We start from the raw sequence: 20,248 nt of genomic DNA, 5'->3' as shown, positions 1-20,248 counted from the left end.
TTGTGGTGCGACCTATTTCTAACCAGGAAACCACCCCATTAATTTTAGGAAAATTTTAAGGTCAATTTTCTGGGTCAAAGATAAATAATTACAAATAATATTTTTAATAAAAATTATATTATTATATTAAGAATATAATAAATGCTATTATAAAAAATATAGTAAATGCTATTATAACAAATATTAAATTCTTATTTCAGAATTGAAGATAAGTAATTTGAAAATGATAATTTTTTGTTGAAAATATAAAGCATTTATTAACTATAAAAGTATAAACAATATTATATTTTTAATAAAAATTATTATTATAGACTTAAATGCTAAGATTAAACATTCAAAAGAGTATATATATATATATATATATATATATATATATATATATAATGCTTATTATATTTTATGATTTTAATATGATAAATATACTTTTTAAAATATTTATTATTTTTAGATACTAAAATTTAATTATAATAAAAATATTAATTTTATTGATCTTTTATTAATGAGATGAAATTTTAATGCAAATAAAATTTTAAAAATAAATTTTATAACTTTTTGTATAACTGGGAGAAATTGTAAAAATAAAATATATAAAAAAATATATTATGTATAAAATTCAAAGAGGTCCGTTAATAATGTTAGATAGTTTACAAATGAATAAATTCTTTAACTTTCCATGAGATTATTAGAATTATAGTAAAATTATAAATTAGTTTTTATTAATATTAAAAATAATAATACTTGTATTAAGAAATATCTATTAATTAAATATGTAACAGTTAGAATAAAGTTAGTCCAAAAAGGTTTAGGAACTTTTATTTTAAATATTAGATCACATACTACTTTCATAAGATAATAATTTTTAAGTTCAACTACTCCATTTTGTTGTGGAATAATAATACAAGAAGACTGATAAAGTATGTCATGTTTATTCATAAAACTAGTGAAAGAAGCAGAAAAATATTTTTTAGTATTATCACTTCTAATAATGCATACACAAGTATTAAATTGAATTTTAATTTTTGTACAGAATTATAAAATATGGAAAAGATTTTAGATTTGAATTTCATAAAAAACAGTCATGTTACACAAGAATAATCATCCACAAAAATAATAAAATATTTGAAACTAGATTTAGAAATAACTGAATAAAGGTCTCAAATATCAGAATAAACAATTTCAAATGGGCCTGAGCCTTTTTATTTAAAGGAGGTAATTAGACATTGTGATAATGTTTAACAAACTCACATGACTCATTATAAAAATTAGACTTTATATTAGGATATAATTTTCTAATAAATCCTAAAGAGGGATGACCCAGACAACAATGAAGTTAGAAAGGATATATTTTTTCATTCCTAGAAATAATAGAAGCTTGTGGAAGTCCTTCTTCTTCGAGTAGGTACAGCCCATTAGATACCTTACCTCTACTAATAATCATCTATGTCAACAGATAATGAAAAACATAAAAATCAGAAAAGAATGTTACTGAATAATTTATTGATAAAGTGATTTGGCTAATAGATAACAAATTTAAAGGAAATTAAAGTAAATATAAAATAGAGGATAAAGGTAAGGTTAAAAATGGGGTGGTACACTCGTTGTCCTTAATATGGACACTATAACCACCAACGAGTGTTACAAAAGAATGAGAATTGGTTAGACAAAAAGAAGAAAAGATACTTGAATCCCCAGTCATATGATCAATAGCACTAGAATCAATAACTCAATACTTGAAAGAAGAGAAAAGACATACAATAGGATTACCTTTGTGGACAAAAGTAGCTGTAGAGAATGTAGACGGTTGTTGAAAAATCAGAAACTAAATATACTGAATAAATTATTCATCACTTATACAATACGTCCTTCTTTCTCTTGAGTAGGTATATGGGTGAGACACTAAGTTAGCAAAGCAGAAATTACCTTATGAGTGAGAAAATAACTGATTTTATAGAAAATGAGTGCACTGACTTTGATAATGGTCAAATGCGCCACAATTGTAACATTGTACATTACCACAACCTCCACTACGTTATGGCTACCACCTCTACCACAACTACGACTACTACAGTTACCGTATTAGACTGCTAAGATAGAATGGTATTAAGAACCTCCTAGAGTTCTCTGATTGGCTTACAATTCTTTGATTGGAACCCTCTCTTTTAACCTCTAAGGGGTTATTTGTTTTTATGTGACTCTCTTCTCTTTGTTTCACTGTGCTCTCTCTCTTAAATTCTCGTTCCTTTTTTTTTCCTCAAATTCTCTCTTTTTTGTTTCTCTCTTTGTTTCCTAAACTCTCAATTTTCTCATGCTCTCTAAAAGGTGTTAGTTCTATCTTCTTTTGATTCATCATCTTTAAACAGTATCCTTTTTTGAAGATTTAAACTTTTTATTTATAGGCATTTTTTGAAACACTAGATCCCATTTAATATATAATTATTTATATTTTTTATTTTAATAAAGGCTTCAAATTCCTATAATTCTTTATTTTTTAATGATCAGTAATCAATTTTTTTCTTTTTTATCGTCTCTCCTAAAAATTTATAAACTACTTTGATTATTTTTAAATTTTTAAATTTAAAATTTAAATTATTTTTTTATCTATTTTCTTAATTTCTTACAAAATTGAATCATTATATTTAATTTTAATTTTAAAATTTATTTTTAAAAAAGACAGGATAAAATTGAGTATTCAAAGAAGGAGTTGGGTCTTTTCAAAACGGTTATGGGTCATGGAATTAATCTAAATGCCAAAAATTACGATCAATGTACACCTCCACATAGCTGCCTCTGAAGGCTTGTTTACAATGGCTGAGTTACTTTTAGATGCTGGAGCAAGTGTTTTATCTAAGGAGAGGTAAGATCCAAATTTTATGTGAGCATATTTATCAGAAAATACTTTCGTAATCCATTAGCAGCTCTATGGTTTTAATGCGAAATCATGTTATTGCTAACTTGGGGGTGTCTTAGAATAGCATTTTCGTCTTGTTTATTGAATTGCAAAATAACATGCTTCAATACTTCCTGATGGCAGATGGGGAAATACACCTCTTCATGAAGCTCATACAGGTGGAAATTGAAATATGATCAAACGGCTTGAAGTTGCAAAAGTTTCACAGTTGGTTGAGTTATCCATTAGTATTCATGAAACTAAAGGTATGATCATGTTTCTTAGCACAGGGTACCATCTTGTGCGTCCTTTAGGCGTTTAGTATATTGACATTTGAACCTGGGGATTTTAGATACTCAGCATTTTGGATGTAAGGGATGTCAATATTCTTATGTTTTGGAAGTAATTAATTCTTCTTACTCTTCTTTTCTCCTCTACCTTTCAAACAATTTTTTTCTTCTCTTTTCAAAACTCTAAAAAAAAACCTAAACTATTATTAACAAAAGTCAAACTTTAAACCTTATAAACTTTTTTTTTTTATTAACTTTACATTACAAACTAAATATTCCAAAAAGAGAATCACAGGTTAAATAATCCACTTAACTATGTTCAGCGAGACCATAAATAAAAAAAGGATTTGGCCCACAAGCATAGCACAACTGGGAGGACACATGTAGAATCAAGTTTCCACAGCCGAAAATGATCGAAAGGCCTAATGCCCCAAATAAAAATGAAGTATGGCCCAATCAAAACCCAGCTAAGTAATACTTGCTGTGCTAGGACTTCGGGGTTTTGTTTGCTTCACTCATTTCCATATAATGGAACCAAAAACAACGAGCTATAAAAGCTTCAAAATGAAAATGCTCATTTGTTAATAACAAAAGAAAATGCCTATGCATCAAACAAGATAACACTTATATATTGAAGTTGTCTTGATCGATGATTTCTCTATTCAATTTTCTTTTGTTATTAACAAAACTGTCCTGTCATCGTTGTTCTCATAACAACTACTGCATCTCATGCAGCTAAATAAGAATTAAATATTGTCATAATTTCACATATAATGTGTTGAAACTCTAAAAATGATATCATCTGCATGACTATTAATTAACGTGATATCTACTCTTCTTGTTTGTTTTTACCTTCTGGAATTAATACAGATATATTTGTAAAGTTTGTCAGAATAAATTGTATCTGAGTAGACCATGTTGTTTTCTAGCATAACCAAAATAGACCTTATTGGATAACTTGTCTACAGAATTTTTGAGAAAATGGAATAATTTTTTTCCTCTCACGCGAGGTGTCTTGAAAATTTCACTAACTCTGTTAGCATATGCATACAAACAAGCACCAATATATAGAACAATCATAAAAATAACACTTTCCTCCAACAGTCCTTTTTTAAAAGTGTTATTGAAAATTAAAAGAAGTAGAACTTTTTTTATATATAAAAAATCACGTTAAGAGTATATTTAAAAATGATAAAAATGTACGAATATAATTTTTTATTTCAATTTCTTAACTGTGATATCTTAGAGAAATTTGTTAGTCCCTTTCAATAGAAAATATAAAATTTAAAAAGACACATGCATGCACTATAATGAAATTTTAACAAACTAATAATAATCACAGCTACTTTATAATGGGGAAAGTAATAGCGTCAATATCACACCTACTTTCAACTTGAACAAATTAATAGACGTAATTAATTGGATACAAAGCGTCCCCGACAAACTGTCTATCCCGGCAATTAGATCCTTAATGCCGGATCAATCTTCCCAATCAGCACTATCATTTGGACTACAAATTAAAGCAATATATATGTTATTTATGATGTTACAAACATAAAAGCAATATCATTATTAGCATCTAATAAGATTGGCCTCTATTGGTGACGAGTTTTTTTTTATTGGATCTCCATTCACACTAATTACGTCAAATCTTATTCTAGCTTTTAAAGGACCCATGAAAAGACCTCATTTTCAGACTATTCAATTTTGAAACTTCTTAATCATTCTATTTACAAAGACTAGATCTTAGGCAAAGATATTGGCGTATCATACATGGATGTCGGCTAGGTACCAAGACAAACAAGCTGATTAAGCTCTTGATAAGTCTCATGCCATTCAGTGTTTTACTAAACCACATGCAAATGCAATGTTCCATTGTGATAGCTACATATATGCTGTCGTTGGTAAAAGTTATTGCTCCCCAAACACTTCACCCTTTTTATTATTATTAATTAGAATTTCTAATAAAATAATAATATAAAAACGTATATAATTTCAATATATTTGGATTATGTTATATTAACTATAATCCCCATTCTCCAACCTGTTTTCATGCATGCTATTATCTTTTGAGACGAACGTGTAGATATATATTTCCCAATCAGAGAAGTAAGGAAGTGCATTGTTATGCGAAATCCACCCACTTATTTTTCTCATTAAAATCAATTGTGGTTTTTTAAATTCAAAAGCACGAATTTTAATATAATTTTATTAAACTTCAAAGGAAATATATCTGATTAAACCTTTCTCCCACGCTTCCATGAACCCCAAAGAAGGAGCTAGAACCTACCAAACAATGTAAAGAGGGTATGGCCCTGAGGCCCTAACTCATGAGCCCCCGATGCATACCATATATTCATGATTAAATCACATATGTTATAAAGTAGTGATGATGATTCAGCTCTAACATTTTGACGTGTCATATAAGGGTACCATATGAAATGGGAAGAGAAGCGTCCAGGAATATGTACGTGGCCAACTTCAAATTAGAGGGAAGTCACATATTGTTATGGTCATATATATCCGATAAATTGAGAACCTTTAAAGCTACATAACCTTTGCCAAAACAAATCCTAAATAGCACTATTTCACTAACTTTATTTTATTACACCACAGGAGAAAGATACTGTGACACGTGTCAAGTCAATGCATGTTGCTTTATGTGTAGTTGCATAAAAGTCAGGTAGGGTTTGGATGCTGACTTGTCATAGCTTGTACGCTCACACAATCAATACATCTGCAAATGTTAATTAACGCCATCCATCTGTGACCTTGGTTTCAATGGTTTGATTGGAAGACATTTTCAGGCTTTCTTTGACAGCAAAACTATATTTGTTTCTGTCACATCACATATTGATAAAAAGATTCCTTTTGGAGCAGATTTCTTCACTTTTCGCTCTATTTTCTACAGTTAACAGCACCGTACTGGTACTGTTGCAACAAGCTACCGTGCTGTAAGTTGGGTTAAATGTTAAATGGTCTACATATGTTGTATTGTAAGTGCATGTAGTGTCTGAGTTGTTTTAGAGAAATATATATTTATTTTAAATTTTAAAATTAATATCTGATTTTTTAAATAGTTGTGAATAAACATAGATTATTAGGCTAATAATGATTAAAGTAAAATATAATTTAATTTGGTCAACTTAATTTTAAATTATTAAATATAATTAAAATGTATGATTATATTAATTTTGTGTAAAATAAGCAGGCAGTTACTTATCTTAATTTAACTTATTTCTCCTTTTCTCTTTATTTGTTAAGTTTTATAATATTTTTATTTTTTAATTTAAAGCAACATTAATTTTTTATTAATTATACACATAATTTAAAATGAAAGTAATTAATTAATAAAAGAGGGTATAACAGAAAATCAGATGATAATTTTAACAAAAAATATTACATTTATTTCTTTTTTTCATGCAAATTCTTAAGGTGACAGATAATAAAAATGAAGTGGGTACTAAATTATTTAGATATTTTTTTAATATTTTAAAACTTGACATTATCACAATCGACCACTATCATCATCAATGTTAGACTACTACTTCGTGCCATCTTCTTATACGTTTCCTTATATGCCAATGCACTTGGAAAGGTGGATTCCATTTTCACATAATTGATAACTGAGATTTTAGAAGTATAAAGAAAAAGAGCATTATGTAAATTAAATGATACACACGTAAAATGGGGTGCTTAGTTAGAGGGGGAAAAGCATTAAGAAGTAGGAAGCTTTATCAACCAAAGACAATGCTTCAACTGCATTACTTGTCAGCTCACGGGCTAGGACCCTAGTCGACATGATAGTATAACGTTTAGAACATGTGGGATCCTTCAATTTCAGATGGATGTGTTGGTGAGAAACAAATAAGTACAATCGATTCTGATTTTCACCGTGCTTTTGGTTGGAAAACTGGTAAGAGAAAAACAGTAAAAATAATCCAGAATCCTTTTTTGGAAAGAAGATACAGTGAAAGGCCAACAATGGTTGAATTAATTTTTTTAAAATAAAGTTTAATTTAAGGAAAAATAAAAAGAGAAGACACTTTTTAAAAAAAAATGTAAGTTATTAAAAATAAAGAGAGAAAGATAAATATCATAAGGATTTATTTGTTTTGTGGTTTTAAAAATATTTCAAAAAAATTAAAAAATAATTCTTATTTGTCAAGATGAGTTCTTAAAAAAATTTAAAATTATTTTTTTTATTTTCAATTTTTAATACTATAAAACAATAATAGCTTTAAGGTGTTTTGATTTTTTTATTTTCTTCTTAAAATCTAATTTTTAAAATTATTTTAAAATGTAATTTTTAAAAATTAAAAACAAAACAAGCCTGTCTTTTAAAATTTCTTTCTCAAGCAAATTTGCGCTTTCTTTATTTGTGGTTTTACTTTAATCATTAATATTTAAATGAAGATTTTTGTAACTCTCTTCTTTCTTATTTGTTTTCTTATTTTTTATTCTTTAAAATATTTTTTCTCTCTTTCAAATTTCTAAATAAAACCTTATATACCCCATGCTTATCATTTTAGAAAACAAACAATATTTAATGCACCTACACGGACAAGAATACTTTTTGGTATTGGAAAAAACAACTATTCATGGTTGCTAACAAAAAAATACACATTAAGTATCCGTAGTTTGAAATGTATTGAATCATATTATTTACTAGTAAGTAGTTAGTGTATTATATAAGTATTTACAAATTTAAGTATGATGACAAATATTTAAGAAAATTTTGATTTAATTAACAAAATACTGTGTTGTTTGACAATAAAAAATAAATTTAAATATAAAAATATAAGTATTTGAAATTTTAAATTTTGAATAATTTTAAATATATATTACTTAATAATAATTTGTAAAAACCTAATTAAAAAAGTAAATATTGATTTAATAAAACAAATCTCGCGATGTTATATTTAAGAACAAAAGCTAACATTTAATACTAATTATACATATGAAAATTATTTTACAGATCTCATGTGTATATATATATATATATATATATATATATATATATATATAGAGAGAGAGAGAGAGAGAGAGAGAGAGAGAGAGAGAGAGAGAGAGAAATATACTTTAATTTGAGTTGAAAAACATAAAAGCCACTAACATTATCAAGTAACTAAGTATTAAATATATTAAATAATTATGATAAATATTTATTATTAAGCATATGAATTAATTATTAAAAATCATTTAAATTTAACATTTAGTTTAGAGTTCGTGCTTAACTGATAAAAAAAATATTTTAACTTGATTTGTAGTTTCAAATTTTTAGTTATGTAATTGTGAAAATATTTAGAGAGATTCACAAAGTAGTTTTAAGTCTCGTGAAATGCTTAATTAAGTAGTAAAATCCAATTAAGGGTGTGTTTGCTGGTTACAAGGACATCACAACAACAACTTTTTTTTCGCCCCGTAAAAAACATTGACCTATCCATTGACAAAGACCTATGGAGCGACTTGCCTTCTCCTGTCATGTCCCAAAGTAGAGTAACATTAATTTAAAAAAGTTTATAAATTCCCATTCCTTTTTCCGATTAATTCTTGTAAATAACTTACCATAAAATCAATCATTATTTTGAACTAAAAAGTAATATTACGTGTTGCCTATTATTAAAAAGAACAGTTTAAATATAATATTATGTGTATTTTTAGTGTTATTTTTAATTAAAATTCAATTTAATATATAATATATGTAAATTGCTAAAGTGAAATTTTAATTTTAATTTTAATTTAAAAAATAATTTTTATCCTTTAACTTTAAATCTAAAGACAAGTCATGTAATTATCGTCACGAGAAGGGAAAAAAAAAATTAGAGGAGTCAATTATTCATGGGAGTATCATATCCTGACATTTTTTTTTGCTTTATAGTATTATACGACCAGTAATAGCTGAATGATATAACTTTGACCGACAAGTCAATCATACACAATTTATCTCAGATTATGCTTCTTCTTTTTTATATAGAGATTATTATAGTTAAAGTACAAAATACCTGTCATTTTTTTAACAAAGTAAATTAGGTAACCATTTAAACAGTAAACTCAGTTACATTCTCCTTGATAAAAAAATCAATATATTCAATATTTTTCATCAAATTAAGCCAACAAAAAAAAACACAGATATACCATCATAATTATATATATAGCGCTGATGGGCTGACGAGTCTGCTTCAGCAAAGGGAGAAAACGTACGAGTCACACTAAAAAGTTGAACTTGGCGGAAAAAATAACATGATCACAAACTTACTAATTGTACGATTTGAGTTTGATTAGTTAATTATTTTTTGTCTGCTTATATAACATCAACATACTAGCCAGGCTTTCTGACTGTACCGTAGCAGGTACATTGGGATCTGTCTATTGTCGTTAAATCAAACGGCCAAAGACCGTTAATTTAAAATATAAATTAATAAATATTAAATAAAAATTATTAATATTTTTTAACTAATATATTAGAGGACGAATTAATAAGATTAATTAAAATTTCATAAGAGAAAATTCTGAAGAATCTCCAAACATGCATTGAAGTTAACTGCACCAAGAAATACATGTCTCGTCTTGTCAAGGCCTGATGAGTAGCATCAAAATTTCATTGCTGAATAACGGTGACATTAACTGTATCAACAGAATAACTGCCACCACAAGAATCAATTTTCTTTAATAATTTTCATGACATAAATTTCAATGTCTGGTGTCTGTAGGATTGACACAGAGTGTCTTGGAATTTGCGCATTATGTATATTGTACAGGAACAGAACAAAGGATCTAGTAAAAGATATGGTCTTATTTGGTCGGCATTTTCTGTCCTTCGTGTTCTTCATCCATTAATTTTGTTGCACTTTATTCATCATGTTCAAAGGTCTCTTTAATCTGGTGGACTAGGAAGGAACCAAACCATTATCCTTATACCACGAATTCCCCATTCTTCTAAATGATCATATATTCGCATACAGTAGTGATACCAACCGTAACTTTGGTTTTTCGTGCTCATGCATAAGAATCTCTTTTTCATTGCTACTGTCACTTGTTTGGAATTTCCCAACCTACTAGTTACTTCCTTACAAAATATTTAAAATAAAAGGGTCACGATTGGGCTTAAGAACTAACTTATATTCATAAAAAGGAAATTAAAATACTTGTCTCACACCCTCTCTATCATATCACGAGAAGGATGAAACAAATAGGGAAACCAAAAAAAGGGAAAATAGATATTATTAGAAAAAGAAAGTGTTACGAAAATCAAAATCTTAATCAGTATAGTTTTATTACAAGGCATGCTTTGAGAGCTTACAACATGTTTGAAGCATTGTAGGGGAGCGCTGTAAAATTTGATATCAGTTGAAGGAACACGAATTATTGTCAAATCCATATGGATTAAGAAACTTTGGTCGCTGGTCTTCTACGTCCCAAAACTGACCACCGGTATACTGAAAATTACGTTTTAGTCAGAATAAGAAAAATAGTAAAAGCCCTTCTTTCTCTCTCTCTCTATTTTTTAATTATTTATTCTTGACCATGTCTATATATAAACACATGCATACACACCTTGTATCTATCTAAAGGGTTATTTGTTGGACAAACTTTATCATCTGTGGAATTTTAACATTTGCGTAAAAGAATGGAACAAGAAGAATCCAAGTCTAGATCAAATGATTTCCAATACCGTTTCATGAATCTAATTATTTTAGAAGATAAAATAACTGTGTAGTTATCCCCAACAGTGTTGGCAGCCAAGAAAATAAAAGTTTCACCGTATCTTTGGATATTTCTTTTTTACATTCCCAAATCATGCATGCCTAAAATATATAAACCAATTGATTTTATAAACAGTAATACTTTAGATATTTTGTCAAATAAGAATTGATTCTTTGATCAATCAAATTTTAAAAACCATGTCTTCATCTACACTTTAAAAAATATCAACTTCAACCCTTAACGTAATTTTAAGCAATTAAAAATGTTATTATTTTATTAGAAAATAGTTATAATAATAAAACATAAAAGTCTAATAAATACTACTTTTAATAAAAAAATTAGATATTTTAAGACTGAAGTTAACAAAATTATTATTAAAAAATTGCTTCATCCAAAAAAAAAATAAAATCGAATTCGCTTTTAAAATATTGATCTTAAACTCAAATCAAATTTTTTAAATATCAATTCAACTAATATTTGAACCAAACAAGTGGGTTCATATCTAACATACCTCAAAGAAGACATTCGACCTCTGCCCTTGAAGAAAAAGTGAAGATGAATAATCCAAAAGATAGTCATTATTAGCGGTGGCGAAGGTGTTGTTGTTGGTGGTAGTCAAGGTGGCTGTGTCAGCAAAAGCTGTGGTCTGGTTGGGTCGGCATTGTGGTGCACATGGAACTATTGGTGATGCTGATGCTATATTATTTAATTTCTGAAAATATTGTGAGAGACAAAGTGTCACATCAAAATTACTTGAAACAGCTACGTATATATACACATATACATACAGGTAGCACAAGAAGACTTTTGGGTTATTTTTTTCTCACCTGATCAGGTCTAACCAACAGGGTGTCTAGGTCCATTGACAAGTCAAAGAACATGGGATTCACGGAGGCAAGTTTCATTGACAAGAACTGCAGAATATATAGCGAGGTATAAAGCTATATAGTTAGTTTGTTTAGGCATTGTAGGTAATGAAAAAGGTGGATTAATAAGTAAAAAAACAAATCTTAGTAATTTGTATTTTTAGTGCCACTTATACCTCCACTTGATTCTGTAAGGACTGAACATAATTGATTATTTCGTCCAACACAAGGGCCTTTCCGGTTACCTAATAATATTTATAATGAACCAAATCAAACGTAGCTGTCAAAAAGAACTGATAGAAACATGTAACTATATATCTCAATCAAGATATATGAATATATAAAACTCAACAAGAAAAGTTACAAGAGATGAAACTTCACCTTATCACAGCCTGGCACAAGTCGTTGCAACATCTTCATCCTTTCACTTATTTTCTCTCTTCTTACCTGAAATCCATTTAATTTTTTGCAACATTCACAATGAATGAGACATGAACTTTTGGGGCAATAACACGAGGGGACCAAGAGAGAGATAATTTATAGTAGTTGTTGTTGTTGTTAAGTGTAATAGTGCATTGTACCCTTTCAGCAAGGCTGTGGCTATCCGTTGCTTGACCCCTTCTTGCTCTGACGTGGATATACCCCGTTGGAGGCTCTTCAGCACCTTTTTTCTGATCCTTCTTCTCTTCTTTTGGCTTTACCCCTCCATTACTCTTCTTTTGTTTTTTGTTTCCCCCTTCCCTTGAGTCCTATAATAATTTATAAAATAAGCATAAAGTAATTACAAATTAATAACATGAAACCAATCATTGTGTTTAACATATATAGTGTATAAGGCAAAATATTGAAAAATATGTATTAAAAACTGTAACCAAAAGTTAACCTTTGATAAGGGGCTAACCAAGGAAGATCCATTTCTTGCTCTCTTTTTCTTCTCCGTAGGGCTCACCTTCTGAGTGACCTGTTCACCCTTTTCAAGCTTGTCCACTACCATTGAGGTCTCAGGACTTGGGTTTTTAACCACAGAAGGTTCAGTGTCACTGATAGTAACCTTGGAACTTTGATCAACACAACTAGTTTCCTGATTGGTGACACTAGAAGAAGTTTCTTGATGAATAGAGTGAATATATTGGTGATGAGAAGGAAGAGGAAGCGGAGTATTCATAAGGGCATGTTCCTCCAAAGAAGACATAGTAGTATTCGTAGGGAAACATGTGGAGTCAACAAGAAAGGGATGGTAGTATTGGTATGAAAAAGCTGCCATTTGATGAGAGCTATGGGTTTGAAGATTGTGAAGAAAGTGATGGAAGAAAATTAAGCAAGGTAGTGGTGGTTCTGATGATACTCAAATACTCAAAGGTAGCGACAGATGTATCAGTGTGGACTCAGCAAAAGTTGTTCTGTGCAAAACTTAGAGGGCAGGCCTATATATAAAGCTTTTTTGGCACATAAAATGCTGAAAATCTTTATGCAGTAATTCATTCCCATGCAGGGACAGTACATTTGACCAGTCTAATCTCATCAACTGCATTTTTTCTTCTCTAACGTGACTGTCAATAATAAATGAACCTCAGTGGACATAAATAAAATTAGGGAACAGTTAAGAAATGATAAGCATATTTTATTAAATATTTTTAATTAAATGTTAATTTTGACAAGCTATCAATATAAAAAAACTATTATTATTAATTAATTAAAAATGACCTTAAAATAATTTTTTAAATTAGTTATTATAATGTTTATAATTATATAATAATTTACAGTTAATAGCTGATGTAGAAATATTACCATTATATATTAATTAATTTTAATAATTTAAAATGGTTTTTAACTTAAAAATGATTAAAATAATAATTATTTTATTATTATAAGAGTATACTAATAATATTCAATTTTCACTTTTTTCAATAATTTTTACTTTTAATATTTAAACAAATTTCTTAAGATAATAATTAAAAAAATATTAAAAATATTAGATAATTTATTTTTTAAAATAATAAAATCCTCTCTTTAATAAAAATTACTTATTTTTCGTCAAGGCATTAATTAATATTTGCCAAACGATTAAATTGATTATTTTGTTAGTTGATCCAGGACTTTTGTTTGGCTTACCAATTTCAGGTTAGAAACACTGGTTATACTGTAAAGAATTTATCTGAAACGTATTGAAAGAAGAGTTAAAGTTTACCATTATTAAAACGATTCATTTTTATGAAAAAACTTTTAAACTAATTAATAATATAAAAAATATATTAATAGTATGAAAAAAGAAAAAGTAAAATTCAACCTAAAACTAATGCTTGAGTTTTCACTAGTAATTTTACTTAGCTTAAGAAGTGGGTCACTCTTCTTTTTCCTTTTTGAGAAAATTTATAACTACTATTATCTTGTTGAAGATAATAACCTAGATTGTGTTGTACTATTATTTGTAAGTGTCCTTGGCCATAAAACCAGGGAGTTATTTACGCAATGTTTAGGCTAGTTGAATAGTAGGAAATAAAGCTGAACCTGTATCAGGTACTTGTTCTGGTCCCCTGGATATGTTTGGTTAGGCTTGGGTCATATATAAAGTCCGATCATATTAAAAAACTTTAACTTCTCTGTCAAGGCCTCATAAAATAATTGTTATGCATACAAATATTGTTTCATCTGTCAACATGAGAATTTCCACAAAATGAAATAAAACTAAACTTAAACTTTGACTCCAAGTATTCATCGGATCCCAACACATCTCAGGCTTAGAATATTATTTTTTGGGAAAAGACTTGTGTTTATTTTTTGAATAAATTTTTTTTTTGGTGATGCAGAATTTAAAAAAAAATTAAAACTGTGAAATTGTTAAATAATACTTATTGCTATTAAAATTGGACTGAGCTTACTGATCTAATCGATTTAACTGAGAAGTAACCAGTTCAATTAGGCTAAAAACCTCAGTAGAGTAGAAAATTTGTTAAGGACCGATCAAAATCAAGAAAGAATCGAGGCAGAAAAACAATTTGAATTTTAGCCTTTAATCACAAACAAAGATGCACTACTTTATGTGGCTCTTGTTCCTCATTTGCAAACAGTTTTCTATTGTTCTTAATTGCAAGGAAAACCGATTTGCTGTTCATTATTTATCGCAAACAATTGGCACGGTCTCGTCTATTATATGGCTCTGTGGCTCGTTCTTGCAAGGTTTAAAATACTAAAATTACAATAAATCCTTTTATAAAGTTTAAGAAAGTGAACCTCAAATAATAAAAACCAAAGTTGTTTAACAAATGAAATTGACATTTACAAGAGATAATTCACTGCAACTCAATTTAAATTATAACATCAAAGATATTATTGATAATAAAAATTATTATTCTGCATGCTTTTAGTAATGATAATATTAAAGACTTTATATATAAAGATTGATTTATAATTTTTTTTATAGGTAGAAACTAAATTACAAAAGTAAGTTAAATATAAAAAGAAAAATATTATTTAAATTGAGTTTATTTAACGTTATTTAGTTTAAAAGTAATATAATATATTGAATTAAGATTATTTAACGTTGTTTAGTTTAAAAATAACATAATATATTAAATTAAGAATAAAAATATTTATATATACTCATTTATAAATTTTTTATATGTAGAAATTAACTTATAAATTATGTGAGTTAAATATAAAAATAAAAATACTATTTAAACTTTCTTGCAACAACAAACAAAAAATTTATTTATTTTTTAATGTTTTATGCTTTAATTACAGACAAAAATTTACCTAACCTAGATCAAAATGCATTAAGTAATCTAAATTGATAGCTTTAAATAAGATAAATGTACAATTTTTTATAAATATTTTTTTCAACTTGTAACTTTCCCTATCTTAAGGTCATTATCTCCTTTCTTTAGAGATTTTAATAATAAAAATAATAATATCTAAATGAGATTTTATTGTTTGAAGGGTGATATCCAATAATTTGATAAGCCAAAATTTCAGACCATCTAATGAAGTTTGTGTGGTTAAGATTTGTTTCGATCGTCAGGGAAAAATAAAGCTGCTCGTGTAAATAAACAGGAGAGTGGGGTCGTAGTTAAAAGTGGTTCATAAGAAAAAAAAAATCCAAAAAAAGTGCAAAAAAAAAAGGGTCATAACTAAGTATTTGAAAATTTAGAGACTACACGTAACATTTTATAAGTTAACTACGTCATAATTATGAAGTAAACGTTGAATTGAGAAATTTAAGAGACTAAAAGTAAAAAAAAAAAAGTTAATTAAAAGTTTACAAAATTATAAAAACAAAAACACATTTGTCTTAAAATTTTATTTACACTAAAGTTTTAAAAATGCCATCTTTTACTTTAATTTATTTATAATGGTAATAATTTTTTTTAAAAATTGATAGACTTTATTAAGTTGAAAATTTCTTGCAATATGTTTATATTTTAATTTAATAATTTATATGTAATGTACAGAGACTTTTTTAATATAATATATATTATAGATAGATAGATCGTAAAATTTTCAAAAATTTAATAAATATAATATTTAAATTAACTCTTTAAATATAAATTAACATATTTTTTTTATAATTATTCGTATAAAAATAATTATTTTAAAATGAAATAGTCATACATTATACAGACTACTACTTATTTTAAATGACTGAGTAATATTTACTGTTATTTTTATTTATTATTTACTTTTAAGTGTAAGTGGGTGCTAATTGAACTTTTTCAAATACTTTCTCGCAATATTGAGTTATTCACTGTATCTTTTAAAAAAAAATTGAAAAGAAGGTGAAAAATTATTGTGCTTTGAAGTTTAAAATTATAATAAAATAATAAGTCACCGAAAGTGCTCTTTTTCACACACACATGATATAAGAAACTATAGAACTTGTTTTTGGGATAAAAAAAGGTCATGAAGAAAACAAAAAAGTAAAAAAAAAAAAAAAGTTTCTTAATTTTAAAAATTTGTGTCAGTTATTCTACAACCCGCTGACCATGTTTCACACAGAAAAGACCAAAACGTAGGAAGGTTCATGTATAGAACGATGAACTAGAACGTGTTCAATGGTTTTGTTGAGAATGAAAAGGACACATTATTGTTCAGAGCAGAAGTAATGTCATTTAACATTCAATTTCGCTATGCTATCGCATGGACCATGACCTTTGAAATCGTGATCACTCACTCTTGTGCTGCACTTTTTTTTTATTTTTTTTTATTTTTACGTGAATTTTCCTGTTTTCTTCTATCTGATTCGTCAAAGGAAAATCACAACTGCTGTTTATGGGAAATATAGTTTTTTTTTTTTCGTGAAATTATATGATTGATGAACTACAGCAATACTTGATTTAGTTTTTTTTTTTTTTTTTCTGGAAGATAAGTTTTGGAGTTCATAATGATTTAATTTGATTAGATACACATTTATTAAACACCAAAACTTATGGAGGAGAGATTTTAAAGATAAAGAAAGGATGGTGTATTATTTGCTTTATATATATATATATATATATATATATATATATAATATTTAAAATTAGTTTTATCAAAATTAATTTATCCCAATATTAAATGAAATGGACCCTAATCTAACTAATAACCATTACCCTTTATCAATAGTGTGCCCACTTCTCTCCAACTGTATATAAATTATTATTTCACTCTTTTTAATTCATTTTATCTTTCGTATTTTTGAAAATATTTTATTTATGTATTACTTTTAACTAAAAGTTTAACATAACATTGTTTTAGTTTTCAAAGTCTCACTTTAAGAATTAAAGGTAATAATATTTTATAAACACCTATTTTTCTCAATCTATAAGGCATTTATAAAATTGTGAGACGTACAAAAGGTAAATTGTGCGATTAGCCTAATGGCATTACAAAAAACATTAATTAGGTTTTACCGATTATAACCTTCTTAAAATAAAGAAGTAATTAATTAATAAGAGAAATAAACAATATAACAAAGAATTGTATACAAATTTTAATGAAAAAATAAAAACATTGAATTTACTTATTAATTTTGTGTCAATATTTTAAAGTATTAGATAAAAAAACAAAATAAATAATTATAGTGACATTAAAATTAAATGATTAATTAGATTTTAATAATAAATACTGCTGTTAAGTACAACAGTACTGTTGGAGACATGCCTGTGATTTATTGAATAAAAATAATAAATTTAAAATGAAACAGGATAGAAATCACGCCATGTATTTCGCATGTACTATAAATTAAATAATCCTCTTTTTTATAAGAGAGCACAAAAATTCACTAATCTTCTCCTATTAACTACCTTGTAAGTTTTTTTTTTCATTAAGGATGCGCATTAATTAATATATAATACTACTTTTTTTCGTATACAATTATAAAAACTAATAGTATTAAAATAATTTTAGTTTTTTCATATCATAATGTGCATTAAAGTTACAAAATTAATTTTTTTATGGTGTGAAAATTAGTATATTTAGTTAATTTTATTTTTTCATAAAATAACAGTCATTTTAAAATAGATTTTTTTTTAATTTTACCATGAAGCATGTTTGTTTGTATTTTTAAAAAGAGTTTTCTCTTTTTAAAATAAAAATATTTTTTTTTATTTTTAAAAGTAAAAACTCTTTAAAATGTAAACAAACATGTTATTATCTCAAAACTTATTTTATATATATTTTCTCTCTCTTCATTTATTTTATAAAACAATTCTCAAATATGTAAAATAAAAAAACACAATACTTTAAATAAAAAAATATTTAAATATATTTCTTAATTTTTGTGTCACAACTCTAAATAACTATCTTTTAGAGACAAAATTATTTTATTTTAATAAAAACATGTGATTTAAATCAATTTGTATACATATTTTAATTATATTCAATAATGCATAATTAATTTTGTTAAAATTAATTCTCTTCAACTTTAAATCAGCCAAACACTCTGTATCGCTTTCATAACAGAGGCCGAAAACGTAAATGAAATGGATCCTATATCACATAATATGCAATACAAAAGCATAAAATTAATTTAGAAAATAACTGATTAAATATACAAATGAATATTATTTGAAAAAAAAAAAAGGGTTTGAATCCAATGTTGGTGTATAAAAATGATTGTGAAACAGCAGGATGGACAGGAATTCAAATTTGCCATAGTCAAATAAGGATTATTGTTTAACGTGGTAAGAATTGTCTGTTTATACATGTGACGTGATATGTGATTGATAAATGCCGAATGGTCACTCGTCTTCATGTGCATAAGAGGTCTCCAAAGTTCAACCTTCCAATTATCATCAAAATGTGTTGTCACGCCCTTTTGAAATCAAGCAGATACATTTTCAACACTATTTTTTTTAAAAATTAAGTAAGTATAAAATAAAAATATTAAATTAAAAATAAAACACGATTTATGTAATGTTTATAGTTTTTAATATATTTTAGATAATAGTAAACAAAATATGTTAAAAAATATATATTAAAAAATGTGTTAGGTAATTTCAGTGGAAGCAAAGTCCAGAGGTGAAATCTGCTAATCACATTTGAAATGTGTCACATAAAAAATATGAAAACCAGTAAGTTAGGGTTAGTGGTGTTCATATTTAAAACGGTTGGACAGGGATTGATGTACGTCTTCCTACTCTTCAGTTAAGCAGTAATATAAAAAGAAATGTCGTATACATACCATTGAAATAATATATAATTCAAAATAAATTAATAAATAATTATTCCGACAGATTCAACGTTTTTTAACGCATTTTTTTTAGTAGTTATTATATATTTTACTAAAAAATATATATATTTTAGCAGTTCTATGTGTCTTATACTAAAAATATACAGACAATGGTTTTTTTTTTTTTAAATTAAAGTCTTTCATAGTAGTTGAATAATATAACCGTTAAGAAAGATATAAGTAATTCTTAATATTTTGAATCACGTTAATTACTGTTCTGCTTAGTTTGTATAATTTGCAGTTTTCGTCAATTCCAGTAGCTTAGAAAAAAATACATACCATAACATTTTGCTGAATAGTTTTATAAAAGAATCTCTCAATAATTATATAACTGGTTTTTGTATATAAATGTGAAATTAAGTTAATATAAATGAACCTATATCGATATCAGAATAGTGATTAAACATTATTTTAGAAAGACATTTTTTTAGTTTGGGTATTATTAATAGGTACAAAAAAATACTTAAAGTACAACATAAAACATTTTGTATTTATTTAATGTTTTACCTATATATACAAGAACACATAAAATAATAGATTCTTTGAATTATTGTATCAATGACCCTATTTTTGTCAAATAATCTTAAATTATTATTACATTAACATTTAAATAATTATTTAAATTTAATTGTGGTTGGATCATAAACTGAAAAATCTGATAGGTAATTGACAATTTTTTTTAAAAAAAACTATGTCAAAATTTTGTTAGTGTTTAAGAATTATATAAACTCTGAGTAGTTGCTTGCTCTCAATTTTAATTAATCTGTCTTTTTCTGATTGCAAATTATTTTTT

At 26.6% G+C, this 20,248-nt stretch overlaps 1 protein-coding gene across 3 annotated transcripts; it reads right to left on the bottom strand.

Annotated features, from left to right (window-relative positions):
• Positions 1–9,747: 9,747 nt before the first annotated feature.
• Positions 9,748–13,214, bottom strand: LOC113855032 (transcription factor bHLH137-like). Of its 3 annotated transcripts, XR_003502816.1 has the most exons (9): positions 12,634–13,214; positions 12,332–12,499; positions 12,132–12,197; positions 11,927–11,995; positions 11,712–11,798; positions 11,396–11,596; positions 10,481–10,616; positions 10,156–10,242; positions 9,748–10,067 (listed from the first exon to the last, which is right to left on the bottom strand). XR_003502816.1 is itself a non-coding variant. In XM_027486469.1 (8 exons), exons 1-7 carry the CDS (start codon positions 13,012–13,014, stop codon positions 10,524–10,526), a joined length of 1,065 nt encoding a protein of 354 aa, XP_027342270.1. In that variant the 5' UTR covers positions 13,015–13,214; the 3' UTR covers positions 9,748–10,246; positions 10,481–10,523. The 3 variants fall into 3 exon arrangements, 2 of the variants coding, with proteins under 2 accessions (XP_027342270.1, XP_027342269.1); XM_027486469.1 differs by having other exon boundaries at positions 9,748–10,246; XM_027486468.1 differs by having other exon boundaries at positions 9,748–10,242.
• Between the last annotated feature and the right edge of the window lie 7,034 nt (positions 13,215–20,248).

Source organism: Abrus precatorius, unplaced genomic scaffold (assembly GCF_003935025.1).
Source record: "Abrus precatorius isolate BTA unplaced genomic scaffold, Abrus_2018 Scaffold11, whole genome shotgun sequence".
NCBI classification, from domain to species: Eukaryota; Viridiplantae; Streptophyta; class Magnoliopsida; order Fabales; family Fabaceae; genus Abrus; species Abrus precatorius.
This window is presented reverse-complemented; position numbering and strand designations above follow the sequence as displayed.